The sequence below is a fragment of the Schistocerca americana genome, chromosome 1 (genome assembly GCF_021461395.2).
Source record: "Schistocerca americana isolate TAMUIC-IGC-003095 chromosome 1, iqSchAmer2.1, whole genome shotgun sequence".
In the NCBI taxonomy this organism is placed as follows: Eukaryota; Metazoa; Arthropoda; class Insecta; order Orthoptera; family Acrididae; genus Schistocerca; species Schistocerca americana.
The window spans coordinates 320,400,232-320,416,457 of NC_060119.1; the positions used below are offsets into that span (position 1 = coordinate 320,400,232).

At 39.2% G+C, this 16,226-nt stretch overlaps 1 protein-coding gene across 1 annotated transcript in view; it reads left to right on the plus strand.

The window, feature by feature from the left end:
* LOC124598646 (protein furry) overlaps window positions 1-16,226 on the plus strand; it is a 1,150,963-nt gene that overhangs the window by 42,717 nt on the left and 1,092,020 nt on the right. The window contains exons 8-9 of the mRNA XM_047136016.1: window positions 14,627-14,834; window positions 15,028-15,165. Coding sequence (XP_046991972.1) covers window positions 14,627-14,834; window positions 15,028-15,165 — 346 coding nt within the window. The remainder of the gene's footprint in view (window positions 1-14,626; window positions 14,835-15,027; window positions 15,166-16,226) is intronic.

Below are 16,226 nucleotides of genomic sequence, written 5' to 3' on the forward strand. Positions count from 1 at the left end.
CCTCATCAATTTGATCATCATTTAATGTTGCCCCATCCTGTCTAAAGCAATTAAAAACAATTTCTGAAGACAAATAAGGAAAGTAATGTTTATAGTTTTGTGGAGTAGATGTTGACCCCAACTGGTACAAACGTATGGAATTAATGGCTGCTGGTTAGCAAGCACCTGCACAGTGGAAAAGAATCTGGTACTAAGATTACACAGAAGCCAAGTGGCAATGCTGCATTAGGAATGCAGCTGTAAACAAAAGAGTGACATGTGATGTAGTAAATTACCACACAAATGTAGTTAAGGTTTAATACTGTGTTCTGTTACGTCTGTGTGCGTGCCACACATCAGTCTGCTAAATCTGAGTGGTAACTTTTAATTTTCAATTTTGAGCCAGGAAATGTTCGTACACATGTATAACAAATATTGTTGATGCAGAACGTAGATAATTATAGAATATTTGCAGTTTTTTCACATTTTAGTATATTATGTTATTCTGCACTTAGAATTAAAATACTGAGCTTTACTTGTTACTAACTATAAGGAAAAAATGTGTTAGAAATTACCATGGTAACTATTCATTGATTCCAGGCAGACACTAAAATATTTAGAAATATATCAATGTATCTTCCCAATGAAAACAATCAATTATTGATGGAATTATTTAATTGGATAGATAAAAGAAAATCTACTCACCAAGAGGTGGCATAAAACACTGTTGTGATTGGCAAGCTTTTGGAGCCAGTGGCTCCTTCTTCAGGCAGAAGGGTTGAGGGGAGACTTACTGTATGGGATGAGAAGGAAAGACTGATTGTTGGGGACTGCATTGGACTAGATTTGAAAACGTGAGAGCTTAAAGGTGGAAGACAGGGTAATATGCAAGACAGAGATTACTACTAAAACATTGTGCACAAGTTAATAAGAGTGAATAAGCTAAGTGCACTGTATGAAACGGAAGTGAGAGGAGATGGTGAAAAATAGATGGGAAAGACAATGAAAGATGTTGAAAACTAAAATGGAGTGAAGCAAAGGGTAGTTACAGTGAAGGAAAGCTGAGATGTAATAAAGTAACGTAAATTAATGACAGGTGGTTGGCAAGAACAGAGGATGTGTTGTAGTGGTAGTTCCCACTTGCAGAGTTCTGAGAAACTGGTGTCTGGCGGAAGAATCCAGATGGTGCACAAATGTCATGTTGTAGAGCATGTTGTCTTGTTCAAACTGTTGTCTGTTTTTTATCTTATATACTAATCCATTTGTTTATTTATCTGTGTTACCAAGATTAACCAGCACTTTGCCCCTACATCTTTTCTAATTCTGATTTCTGTGTGTATAGATGGGTCCATTTTCATTTTTATTTTTATATAACAATTTCATTGTTATTTACAAATTTGCTCACAACAATTTGTGGCTCATTACATTGTATGGCCTTCTCCCGATTGTCTTTCACCGATTTATTCACAGATTTTGCAGCTATGTTTTTTTTCCACCGTCCAGTTATCTTGTTTATATGTATTTCTTTCTCATTTTTGTGGGTTTGTTTTTCGGCAAATCGCTCTGATCAACTTTTAATGCCATCTCTTACATCACTTTGATTGCCAAGCTAAGTAGTTTACATTTTCTTCTATGACTTTCGCTTTCTGTTTACCCAGTTTCTAAAATTTTGTCTGTTTCCATGACTTTCCCAATCAATGTTTCCTTTTTTGCCATTTTTCGTATCAATATAGATCGCCCACTCATTATCTCTTATTAATGATTTCTGTATGAATATTTCTAATTTTTCAACTTTTTCATTGCTTTTCTTCCATTTTTCTGTCTTTTCCTTCCTCTGCTTATTTTTTTGTGCCACTCACAATTTTTAACTCTCCAAACTGTCATCTCTTGCCATGATGAATCCCATCTCATATTACATCCTTTCCTTTTGAAAACATGCCTATGCACTATCAAAACTAAGGTTCCACATTCTGTTTCTTGACACCTTCTTGTCCCTTGAAGTTACTCCAAAAAGCCTAACATTGAAAGTCCCCATTTCTGAATGCGATCCAACCCTACACCAGGCTCTTCAACAATTTAAAATACAGCAATATCTTGCTCTTACCTGCTTAATTTACCTGAACACTGGTATTTCCCTTTGTGTCCCTCTGCTGCTCCCTAAACAGCTACACCATCAATCACCACTCCTCTCCTACAAACTGAACTTGGCCAACCTCCTTAACTTCCCGCAGCGTTCACCAGTGTTCACCACTATGTCCGAGACCAAGTATGACCCATAATCCCAAGAACCAGTCACAGCAGTAGTGTCCTTAACCTCTCATCTAAAGCACTCTCCCCTCCTGAAATAGTTGTATTATCTAAGGGTCTGCATTTAATCATGCTGCTTTGGTGGAGGACCTCCTTTCCTTCACACATAATATCCATTGGAAATACCACTTTCCAACAGCAAACCTGACATTGAACCCTGCCTTGAACAGTTCAGACCACGATCCTAACTTGATCCACCACTACTACCTCAAAATCATTCCTTATGAGCCTTCCAAGAATTCCTCACATCCAGCATTGCCTTGCAACCCTCCCCCAGGTCCCTACAACGTGACCTAACCAGTCCACTGCAGAACTCTAGGCTCTATGTTCCCTAAAAGCTGATGACTCATCATTATCCTCCCAGCAGACAAAAGATCTACCACTGTAGTACTTGACTGAAAGGAATATGTTAGTGAAGGTCTACACCAGCTGCCTGACAACTCTACATATGGCATCTGCCATCAATCCCTGAGATTCAAACTGACCTGCAGTCCCTCTTAACCTCGGCCCCTCACAAGGACTAACACCTCAGTCTGTAGAACTTCTCATTCCACCCGTACCACGCACTCCCCCCCCCACCCCACCCCACCTTTTACCTTCTTCTTAGATCCAAAAACCCAATCCTCCTGGCTGTCCTATAGTTGCTGGCTTCAAAGCACCCACCAAATGTATATCTGCCTTGGTTGATCATTGCCTGCAACCCATAGTACAAAAACTCCTCTCCAACATCAAAGATACCAACCGTTTTCTAGATCGTCTATAATTCATGGTCGTCCCACTCTCACTACACACCTTGCCTGTCACCATTGATACCAGCTCCCTCTATACCAACATCCCCCATTACATGGTCTGTCTGCTGCTGAACATTTCCTCAGTCAGTGCCTACCTGATTCCAAACCTATGACATCCTTCCTACTCACCATAATTAACTTTATACTTACCAACAACTACTTCACCTTTGAGGAGCAGACATACAAACAGATCAGGGGTCTGGCCACGGGAATCAGAATGGCTCCTTCCTATGCCAACCTTTGCATGGGTCACTTGGAAGGGGCTTCCTTGGGCTGCAAAAGTCTTCAGCCCTTGGTTTGGTTTAGATAAAGATATATTGATAACAGCTTTACCATATGGACTCATGGTGAGGCTGACCTGCTAAAATTCCTGGAATCTCTGAATACCTTCTCCCATATAAATTTCACATGGTCCTATTCTGAATCCCATGCCACTTTCCTTGATGTTGATCTCATCCTCACCCAAGGCGAGCTGCACATTTGCATCCACATTAAGCCTACCAGCAAACAACAGTACTTACATTTTTGACAATTGCCATCCTTTCCATGTCAAACGTTCCCTCCCATACAGCCTTGTCTTCCGAGGCTAATGTATTTGTTTGGTTGCAGACTCTATACAGCAGTATACCACCATTCTCACCTCATCCTTCACTGCATGTAATTACCCCACCAGCCTAGTTAAAAAGCAGATTTCCCAGGCCATCACATCCAATTCTGGTACTGCTGATCCTTCCACAAAACAGCTTCGGAGCATACCATTGATGACTAATTATTATCCCGGTCTGGAATGTGTTAATCATCTTCTTCAACAGGGCCATGACTTCCTAAAATCGTGCCCAATACGAGATCCATTCTATCTGAAATTTTGCCCACCGCATGTAGAATTGCTTTCCATCACCCTCCCAATCTTTGCAATACTCTTGTCAGACCCTATTTTCCTTCTGCACTCATCTCCCTACCCTATAGCTCCTACCACTGTGCCTGTCCCTGCTGCAGGACTTGCCCTTTGCACCCTTCTATCACCACTTATAATAGCCACGTAACTGGTAAAACATATACTATCAAAGGGAGAGCCACCTACGAACCGACACATGTCATGTACCAGCTATTATGTAAACACTGTCAGCCTTCTACATTGGCATGACTACCACCAAATTATCAATTAGGATGAATGGGCATAGGAGAGGGTATGTACTGGCAACTTGCAATATCCTGTTGCAGAGCATGCTCTAAAACATGACATTCGTGATCTTGGTGCCTGTTTCACCACATGCACCATCTGGATTCTTCCCCTAGACACCAGTTTCTCAGAACTCTGCAAGTGGGAACTACCACTACAACATATCCTTGGTTATTGACAACCACCATCTTTCATTGTCTTTCTCATCTATTTTTCACTGCCTCCTCTCACATCCGTTATGTACAGTGCACTTAGCTTACTCACTCTTATTAACTCGTGCACAATGTTTTAGTGGTAATCTCTGTCTTGCATATTACCCTGTCTTCCACCTTTAAGCTCTCATGTTTTCAAATGTAGTCCGATGCAGTTCCCAACAATCAGTCTTTCCTTCTCATCCCATACAGTAAGTCTCCCCTGACCTGTGGTTCTGGGTGACTTTCCCAAAATATATCCCTTTTCCTAGATCTCTGCAGACCTTTTCCTTCACCCTTCTTCCTTCCCCTTCAACCCCCCTGCCTGAAGAAGGAGCCACTGGCTCCAAAAGCTTACCAATCACAACAGTTTTTTATGTGTGTGTACTGCGACTGCTTGGTGAGTAGATTTTTTTATCTATCCAATTAAATAATGTATCTTCCTTGTTGTTTTCTTGTTGATTGTTAATAATATTGCTGGAAATGACCTTAACATCTATAGACTTCCCTTCAACACACAAAAATTTGTATCCTACCTCTTACATGCTATGAAAATTTCTGCTTATTCCTTTGTGGCTGCATTTTGATACTTGCAAACTCACACATTAAAACATACGGCGTACTTCCTGTTGACCTAGAATCATTAACAAAAGTTATTCCAAATCTGTTTTGTAGCAGGTTAGCTCCTGTGCATGTGACCAGCTGTTCACTATGATATAACTTCTTGATCAATGTTGAAGTGCTTACCTCCAAGGTGATCTTTGAGTTGGGGGAACATGTGAAAATCAGTTAGGGTAAGACCTGGTGAATATGGAGGATGAGGGACCACTTTCCATATAAATCTTCCAAGCTCTGCCTGGGTCATTCAAGCTGTATGAGGTAGATCATTGTCATGAAGGAAGAGAACTTTGTGAGACAAAAGTTCAGAACATTTTCTTTTGATTACAGCGCACAGATTCCTCAAGTCATTAGAGTACCTCTCTGCATTCATTGTGGTGTTGCGAGGCAAATAGTGAATGGACAAAACCCCCTGACTGTCTCAATATGATTGACATACCTTTCCCTGCCAAATGTGTGACCTTAGCTTTTTTCGGGGCACATTCACCAGGTTTCTTCCACGCCATGCCCTGACATTTTGCTGAGGAGTGAAGTGATAAACACGGGTCTCATGCCCAGTGACAAGCCATTTCAAGAGTAGATCTCCCTCTCACTGATGTATTTCTAGAAACATTCTGGCCAAGTCCATCTATTGCTGCTTGTGGATGTCATTCAGCAAATGTGTCACCCATCTTCCACAAACTTTGCAGTAATTAAGATGGTCTATGAGAATCTTTGCAATGTCCGAGCATCCAATTGCAGCCCCAGGAGGTATCCGAATTAGGATGTTGTCAATACTAACATTACGATCTTCCTCCAAAATACTGCAAGTTGCAATAATGGATCATCATATGTTTCTGTAGTAGGCATTCCTGTGTGCTGGCCATCATTTACATCATCATGCCCTTCCATAAATTGTACACATCGGATAGAGGTTAACTCTCAATGGATACCAACAGTGGGTACTCATTTTGCTGCAAAAAATTGAATGACAGAGTTCTGCTCACAAGCACACACATTTTGTAGTGGTAACTCCATGCTAAAGTATGCACTGTAAGTTGGTGTGAGCATTGTCAGCACATACTAATCAGTCTTGCCAGTACTCAAATATCAAGGGCAAAGTTCTTTTTGCAAAGAAATTAAACTGGGGAATTTAATTACTGGACGAACCTCGTAGAAAATTACCCCCTCCCATTTTTTCACATGCTTTCCCCGCTACTGATCTTGACCTACATCTCAGTCATCATAAGTTGGAAGCCTTAGGACTGCATGTATTCGGCTGAACCAGACAAACTATTGTGATAGCATGCTGATAGTATCAAGAATTAAGGGCAATGTTGCCATATAAACACTGTTGACGACAGGTATTTGGTAATCATTGCTTCTTACAATGCTGTGTGGACAGCACCTATGGCTATTAGCATGCTATTGTGGTAACAGTGTAGACTTTCTCACTGACGAAGGCTTCTCATTTACATACACTAGGGAGCAATGAAAGTGGTGACAGAGGGGTAGGTCAGTTCTCTCATCCCTCATCTTCCATAGTGAAGGGAAGAAAGGGAAGATGAGGGATGAGAGAATATATGTAAACTGCTTGTCCACTAACAATGAGTTGATTGATTTTGATGAAACTTACCAAAATGTTAGATGCAGTCCAAAGTGGAAAAGCAGATACTTACTAATATGCCTCAATACACAGTTCTTTAGTAATGTTAACAGTCTCATTTCTTTTACATTGAGATTGTGCTGTTTTGCTGCAACACTCATTCTCCGCTTCAGTTGCGTTAATAATAGAAAAACCTGGGGAAAAAATCATTTTTGGGGAAAAGATGATGAAGTTAAAACTTAACAAAGTTCACTTCCTGAAATGAAAACCTGTTGCAGCTTTTATTTTGAAACACAGACACAAAAGAATGGATACCTAGCATATACACTTTGACATTTGACAGTTAAAGTAAGGAAGCTCTTTTATACAGCACTATTAAATTACCAACAATGCCAAACCATATCACCACATGTAGTAATGAGCAGTAGCTCTCTGACGCCCAATCCACTCTTACAAAGAAACATTGCTGCAACCTACATAGATGACCACAAGCAATTTTCACACTAAGGTATATTTAATTTCTGAGATGTACACGATATAGCAACAGCTAGGATGGTTTGCGATGGATTGCTACCTGCAAACCAAGTTTAGTAATGTTTTTTCTTCTTTCTCTCATTTGACACTTTTATATGCAGTTAAATCACTAACAATGGCCAGAGTTCATGTAAGTCTGTAGGATTTCATGACCATTGTCATTGAAAGTAAAATCATACAGGACGTTAGGCCACATAATATTCTTTTTCAGTTTCTTCTACAAAATCTACTGATTATGATTTATCTGCTAACATTATGGTAAGTTAAAAATATGTATACACTAGTGTAATAGCCTCATTGTCTATCTACACTGAGGTGACAAAAGTTGTGGTATACCTCCTAATATCCTTTTGGACCACGTATTGCCCAGCGTAGTGCAGAAACTCGACTTGGCATGGAGTCACCAAGTCATTGGAAGTTCCATGCAGAAATATTGAGCTGTGCTTCCCCTACAGCTGTCCATAATTGCAGAAGTATTGCCAGTGCAGGATTTTATGCATGGACTGACCTCTTGATTAAGTCCCATAAATGTTTGATTGGTGGCCAAACTATTCTCTCGAATTGTCCAGAATGTTCTTCGGACCAATTGCAAACAATTGAGGCCCAGTGACATGGTGCATTGTCATCCATGAAAATTCCATTATTGTTTGGGAACTTGAAGTCCATGATTGGCTGCAGTGGGTCTCAAAACAGCTGAATATAACCATTTACAGTCAATGAATGGTTCAGTTGGAGCAGAGGTCCCAGTCTATTCCGTGTAAACACAGCCCACACCATTATGGAGCCACCACCAGCTTGCACAGTGCCTTATTGCCAACTTGGGGCCGTGGCTTCATGGGGTCTGCACCACACTCAAACCCTACCATCAGCTCTTACTAACTGAAATTGGAACTCTTTTCACTTGATCACGGTTTTCCAGTCATCGAGTGTTCAACTGATGTAGTCACAAGTCCAGGATAGGAGCAGCAGCCGATATTGTGTTTAACGAAATCGTCGAAATGATTGGAATTGATTTGAAATTTCGTTAAAGAAGAATAATAAATTTTACCTTTTGCTTTTAAGTTAATTCTCTTTCGTGCGAACTTTGTTGTAGAACCACTCTCTTATTTTCGTGTGGTAATAAAAATTTTTACTTTTTTAAGAATTACGTACATCTAAGGAAAAAATAATATTTACGTGAACTCATATGAACTGGTTAAGAATATTAGGTTGAGAATTGAGTCCTTTAAATCATTCGGCCTTGGCATACACTTTCCAGATGCAGTGGGTTTTTTTGTTAAATATTTTTACTGAATTTTATCCCGGCACTAGCCATAGAACACAAGATTACCTCTATTAGCAGAAAATGTTTTAATTATTGCCAAGCCGACATTTATCACTGATCAAACCTACTTCATTACACATTTAAGATATTTTGAAAGAACCAAACTGTTTAAATTTCAATGTTAACTAACATTAACTATCCGCCTACGAATGCACAAACGTATAATTAATTCAAATTTTATCAGCCACAGGATCACTGAAAAAGAAGAACAATTTCTTAATTCACTATTGATTTTTATGCTTCTGTTCCCGATTTACGGGTTTGATAATTTTTTAAATGTGCCGCCTATTGTTGGTCGCGGCACAGCCCAGCAACACCGCTAAAAAATGCTGAAAAATTCTCAAAGAAATTTTATAGATGACGTGGGCAAGCTAATTTACATAAATAATTCACACTTTTGATAAACTCTAATATATTTAGATCAAACAACAATACAACTCACATTAATTCGTAACGCATCGTCTAATGGCGGCTGAGACCAGACAGAGACAAAAGAAGTCTACCCATTCGTAAAAAACTCTTTCACAGTGTCCTACCGCAATGACTTCTGAACAGAGAAGACCAAAGAATACATAATGCATTGTGCTTAAATAGTATTGCTGACTATTAACATTTCTTTGCAAATTGACGATATTATTCTCTTCTGACAACATTTTATATATATCTCTGCTATTGCAAATACTGACACATTTTGCAATCACATAATAAATACAGAAAAATTCCTATCCTAAATACAGAGAAATATTACAACAAAAAATATAAGGAGAATAACAAATGTCTTTTACACCACATTCAGTAATATTTTTTGTTCAATAATTACGATATATACAACTTGCCCAGAGCGGCGTATATGGTACAAATAAACTCTTGTTTAATAATGTGAGTTTGCCAGGGAACGTTACATGTGCTGTTAGCAAAGGCACTCGCCTAGGTCGTCTGCTGCCATAGTCAGTTAAAGCTAGATTTTGCCACACTATCCTAACGGTTACATTTATCAAACACCCCACATTGATTTCTGTGGATATTAGCATGGAAACTCTCTGCAAATGCCACTGCTCTCGGTCGTGAAGTGAAGGCCGTTGGCCACTGCTTTTTCTGTAGTGAGAGATAATGTCTGAAATTTGGTATTCCCAGCACACTCTTGATACAGTGGATCTCAAAATACTGAATTTCCTAACAATTTCTGAACTGAAATGTCCCATATGTCTAGATCAAACTACCATTCCGCATTTAAAGTCTGTTAATTTCCATCATGCAGCCATAATCATGAATCACTTGAGAACAAATGATTGCTCTGCCAATGCGCTGCCATTTTACACCTTGGGTATGCGATTCTACCATGATCTGTTTATGTGCCTATCACTATCCCATAACTTCTGTCACCTCTGTGTATAGCAGTTCAATGTTAGCATTTGAGGCATTATTTGGAGTCTGGTACAACTTTGGGGTTGCAATATTTCAGTAATTCACAAGCCATTGGAGCAGTAAATACCATTACAAATAACATTAAATTAAAATTATTGCATAAAAATACACTATGATTTAATAAACATAGAATGGTCCATAGTAGGCTGTAATGTGACTTTTATTTAACCATGTGATTGGCTAATTTGTCTGTATCATCCAAAAATTGTGTTGCTCAACAAACATGTCCCCAAATGCCAATGGTTACATATCTTTGTAAAAGTTGCTCAATGTTCCCCAAAAGACAAAATATCACCCAATCTGGTCACCCAGGTGGTACTCAATTATAAAAAACCATTTCCGTTGCAAAACGATGGGGAGTGGTGACTGGAGAGTGGAAGGGGTATGTGATGACAGCACATTCTATAATTCGTTACTTTCTAAAAGATTTTTTTCAGCAGGCTGCTTGAAATTATCCCAGTTGACAGCATCCTGCATCCCTCCCTCCCCCTTCCATCCAAAATCTATTTACACCCTTATAATACTGTAATGATTGAAGACAGCAATTCTATGCACAATTAAATCTAAAAATATGCATATGTTCATGCACTATCAAATGTGTAAACATGCACTGTCAAAGACATACACAGCAATTTCAGAATTTGATCTGTTGCTATGATGTATCCCATTTTATTTTAAAACAAAACTTTTAACTACTAGTTTTTACAAATTCTCCAACAGCTGGGACAGGAATCCATCTGCCGGCAACCTTAAAAATGGTTTTCTGTGGTTGCCCATTTTCAATTTACGAAACTGTCAGGGTTGTTCCGCCACAGCCAACTCCTTTCCAATATCTTTCTTTCCTGGCAGATTCCAATTCCATTAAAGATTTTGCCCTTCTACCTAAATGAAAAGAGCTGCATTGAAGGCAAGCTGAGTATCTTTTCAGAGACTCCCAACACTAAAAGCCCTATGATAATAAATAATAATCCAAAGTCTCCTTTAGGCTCATAGATTTGTCTACTGGGACATTCTTTAATGCAAAAATTGAACTTTCTTAGACTGCAGGAAGTGACAGATGCATACTTAAATGAGGTAATTTGGGAAAAATGTAAGGCTGAATAATTCCAGATCTTTTGCATTTTTGCCACCAAAAATTGTGATAGCTTCTCTTTCGAACACAGATCTCTTTAGTCCAAAAGTCCTGTCAATAATAATCACGGCGTCACAAAAAATTAGCACTCATCCATTCCTAATCACTTCCTCAGTGAAAGATGAAGAATATAAAATGATCTCGAAGGGTGAAGAGAGATTGGAGCATGACTGCTTCTTAGTGGTTTTTCAAATTATGGCACTCCTAAGTAACGAGATTATATCTTCGCTTGGTGTAAACTCTGAGATCATTGTCGAATAAAATGGTTTATCATTCTTAATAGAAATTTTCAAAATAAATGGAAAACATGCGTCTTTTTAATGTTCTCTGTAATTAATAGGACCTACACCTGTACGGCTTGCGGCTCAATGCTGTGCGGCTGTAACTTTTTCCACATGGAAGTAGAAGTGCCCAGTGTGAACTCAGGAGGTGTAAATGGAATCACTCATATGCACATGTTAATGAAGAAGCAAATACCTACACATCTGCCTCTACTTCTGTGTGGGTCAAGCTACAGCTGCAAGGTGACTAGCCTCAAAGCGAACAAGTGTAAATGCACCTTTACACTGTTCTTCCCATTTCAGCTGTATAGAAACTCTGCCACAGCCACATATCATTTCATGGAATCCTCCATTGTGGAGGTAATCAGTTGCGTAGGTATTTTATCAAAAAACATCTTTTATTTTAATCATAACATGTAAGCTTTCACGGCTGGCATCTTCATTAATTAAAACTTCCGGGCTGAATTGCTGTGGTCCATATATAAAACCGCTTCTCCTTCCTGACATTTCGTTGCCTACTGCGGGCAACATCGTCTGAGGTGAGACGGCGACTGGCTGCTAGGCACTGGAGGTCCCACTTATATAGAGTGCATAGATGGTGCCACCACTCATCACGTGCTTTCAACTTTAAAACTATCTCTGACTAGTGCCATCTCTCTCGATTATAGGTAATCGATAGTCACTAGATCTCTATAGCTTCTCTATACATGCGGGTACAATAATGTGAGGTCCTAGCTATCATGTTTGTCTCACTAAATTTTATTTCGTGATCACCGTCTTTGAAAACGTGTTCCGCTACAGGTGATTTGTCAATTTGTCCCAATTTACAGTTCCTTTTGTGTTCCGTTATGCTGGTATTAACACTCCTTTTAGTTGTTCCAATGTAAACCACGCCACAGCTACATGGAATTTTATACACACCTGGGGTAGCTAAGGGGTGTTGTGCATCTTTCACCAATCTTAAACTTTCACTAATTTTCTTGGTAGGTCGAAAGATTGTCTCCACTTGAAACTTGGCCAAGTTTTTTAATGTGTTATGTGGGTGGCTGGGTCATACATATTTTTTTGTAAATAATCAGCCAGTCACATTTCACTGTGTAGTTCTTTTAGCTTCAAATATAAGTGTTAGAACATTTTTTTAGCGTTATCTTCAGGGATGCAAGATAGTGTGATTGTGTAGTTGGTCATGAGTGAGGTTGGGAGAGAATGAGTATAATTTAATTTTGGTTAGAGCACTGCTACCTCATCATTGAGCGCGCGCGCGCGCACCCACACACACACTGAGGGAGGCTGGCTGGCTTGCTTGCTTGCTTTCTTTCTTTCGGGTCCTAAATTATGTACATTCTACCAGAACTTTCCTTACCATATCTGTTTGTCTGTACAATATCTGAAAATACTCTAGGGCACAGAATGTATAGAAAGCCTGTTAACACACAGGTTTTATATGCCTCTTTGCATTGCCACCTAGCCCTAAAAGCAAGCAGTGCTCACCACTCTGTCTCTGTGTGCCTTCTGTATCAGTAATGAAAACAGTTGGGAATCAGAGTTGGATTTCTTAAAGAAGACAATGAAGGCAACAGCTGTGATGATTTGTTCATAAGTAGGGTTTCTGAACAAAATGTTGTTAATTACCCTGATAAGGAGGATGAGGATCAGCTGGTCAATCATTTTTTGTAGTGTTACCGACCGCATCAGTACAATTCTATGTAAAAATGTTGTGTAGAACACATTCTTCAATCATAACAACAAAGAAAATTTTTTTCAGATGCAGTACAGAAGCATCTTATTGCCTTGCACACTGTGAGAGTCTGTGAAGTGACATGTGGCTGTGGCAGTTTTTATATGGGTGAAACTGGAAGAACAATAAAAGAATGTATTAAAGAGCATGAATGCCACATGTGGTTAAAGCAAAGTATGAAATCTGTGCTAGTTGAACATATGGAGAACTGTGGCCAAGACAGTGATTTCAGCAACAAACATGTGCTGGCCAAAGAAACCAACATTTGTAAAATGAAAGTCGGAAGAGTGGTTGAGATTTCTAAGAATGAATGGGCTTCCAGCTCAGTGGCTTCCTGCCATCAAGGAAATAAATACACTGCCACACACCATGAGGAATAAAGAAAACTGCCAGAAGCCATCTCTACGGCACAACAATACAATAATCCCACTTCTTCAGAAAAAGTGTGAGAAAACTCCATATTATAAGCAAAAGCAACACTTGTTTTTCACAGTGTTCACCTAACTGTGAATAGCAGAAGGTCAGGAAGACATACCACAGCAGAGGGGTCAAAACACTGATTGTGCAGATTTAATTTAAGAGGAACATGATGTGGCTTAACTCCCTCCAGTATCAAATTTTGTTGCATCACTGGGATTTTCAAACCAAATAATGAAGTAATTATTAACATACAGTGGAGATGTAGAGTGAGAACAAATACCACACAATTTTTTAATGCTAACATCAACAGCTTCTCCTGTAAGCATCCACAAAGTTTCACTTAATGTGATAATTTTGTAGGTAATGAGGTTCGAGAAGTGGGTTCTTTCTGAGCACATTATAATATCTGGCAGAGCTATGTTTCATCAAATTATAACTGTAATCATTTTTCCACCAATATGAGACTTTCAAAAGCGAATTTGAACATTGTGCCACCAACAAGTGATGGGCCTTTGCCTGTTTTGTCTTACTGTGCTTGAGTGGTAGAAGCATTGTATGGAAAAATGCTTTTGCCACATAAACAAAGTTCGAAAATATGTTCAAACATTTTTAGTTGTGTGTAGGTCCAAGTTCAATTTTACTTTTAATAGCATGTTTCAGATGAACAATATTTAAACTTAAAGCAATGTCATCTTTAACTGCCATAGGTAGCTCTTAAAAGTACTATTTGTAGTACTCAGTCTTATTGCTTATGTAGTGTCACCATGTCATATAATTTCTTGAGGAAATACATTACTTGCCAGAAACATATTGTTTTCTGAAGTTTCTTTTTGATTTTCTTAACCAGTCTTTCCCATTCACACTTGTGTCTGTTGGGTGCTGTCTTTGTGTCCTATTGCTAATAATATTGTTCTAAAACATTGCAAAATAAAATGGATTTACATTACATTAATTTGTTGGAATAAAACATAATGATAGTATTACCAGTGTTGGTTTTTGTGTACAATCTGCATGAAAAACTAATGTTTGTAGCCTGACAATGGATTATCTGGGGTGGAATAGCTTATTGTATGTTGTTATGTTTGTAGTCTGTTACTAATGCACTGTATATTAATTTTCAGTATACAGACAGGTCCAAATGCTGCAAATATCCACATAATAGCAGATCTCTATGCTGAAGTAATAGGAGCCTTGGCACAGTCTAGGTTTATGTCAGTGAGGAAGAGATTCATGGCTGAATTGAAGGAACTGAAGAGCAAAGAACCAAACCCAAATACTGCTCAGAGCATTATCTCTCTTCTGATGGGCATGAAGTTCTTCAGAGTAAAGGTATCGCATTTTCTGCAGTCCTGTGAATAATATTTAACAGAAATTCACTGTAATTACCAAAACATGTTTCTAACATCATTTTATGAGTTACGAGGATTCCTTTCTTATGGCTCTCTCTTTTTTAAAATTCTTTATTTTTTTTCATATGTGTAATGAGTGTTAATAAATCAATTATATTTCTTTTAAAAATTAGATGGTACCAATAGAAGAATTTGAAGCTTCATTCCAGTTCATGCAGGAATGTGCTCAATATTTTCTGGAGGTCAAAGACAAGGATATAAAACATGCTCTGGCTGGTCTCTTTGTTGAAATTTTAGTTCCAGTAGCAGCAGTAAGTATCTGTGAATGTTGTTATTGCATTTGCTTAAGATAATAAGATGATAATTTTTGGCCGCACAGGGTAGCCACGCGGTCTTTGGCACCTTGTCACGGTTCACGCAGCTCCTCCTGTTGGAGGTTCGAGTCCTCCCTCGGGCATGAATGTGTGTGTCATCCTTAGTGTAAGTTAGTTAAAGTTAGGTTAAATAGTGTGTAAGCTGTTGACCTCAGCAATTTGTTCCCATAAGACCTTACCACAAATTTACAATTTAATAATTTTTGTTGTGTATTTATTTGTATTATTACAATATCAGAGAAGGAAATTTCCTACTCACCATATAGCGGAGTTGCTGAGTCACGATAGTCACAACAAAAAGATTTGCACAATTATAGCTTTCAGCCATTAACACACACACACACACACACACACACACACACACACACACACACACACGCGCGCAAACGCAACTTGTACACACGTCTGCAGTCTCAGAGAGCTGAAACCACACAACACTAGTGCATGATGGGAGGGACGACTGGCTGGGAGTAAGGAGGAGGCTGGGGCGGGGAGGGAGAGGGATAGTATGGTGGGAGTGGTGGACAGTGAAGTGTTGCAGTTTAGACGGAGGGCAGGAGAGAACGTGCGGAGGGGGGAGGGGGTAAGTAGCGGAAAGGAGAGAAATAAAAAGAAATTAAAAGACTGGGTGTGGCGGTGAAATGGCGGCTGTGTAGTGCTGGAATGGGAACAGGGAGGGGGCTGGATGGGTGAGGACAGTGACTAATGAAGGTTGAGGCCAGGAGGGTTACGGGAACGTAGGATGTATTGCAGGGAAAGTTCGCAACTGCACAATTCAGAAAAGCTGGTGTTGGTGGGAAGGATCCATATGGCACAGGCTGTGAAGCAGTCATTGAGAAGAGGGATATCATGTTTCGCAGCATGTTCAGCAACAGTGTGGTCCACTTGTTTTTTTGCCACAGTTTGTCGGTGGCCGTTCATGCGGACAGACAGCTTGTTGGTCATCATGCCTACATAGAATGCAGCACAGTGGTTGAAGCTTAGCTTTTAAATCACAT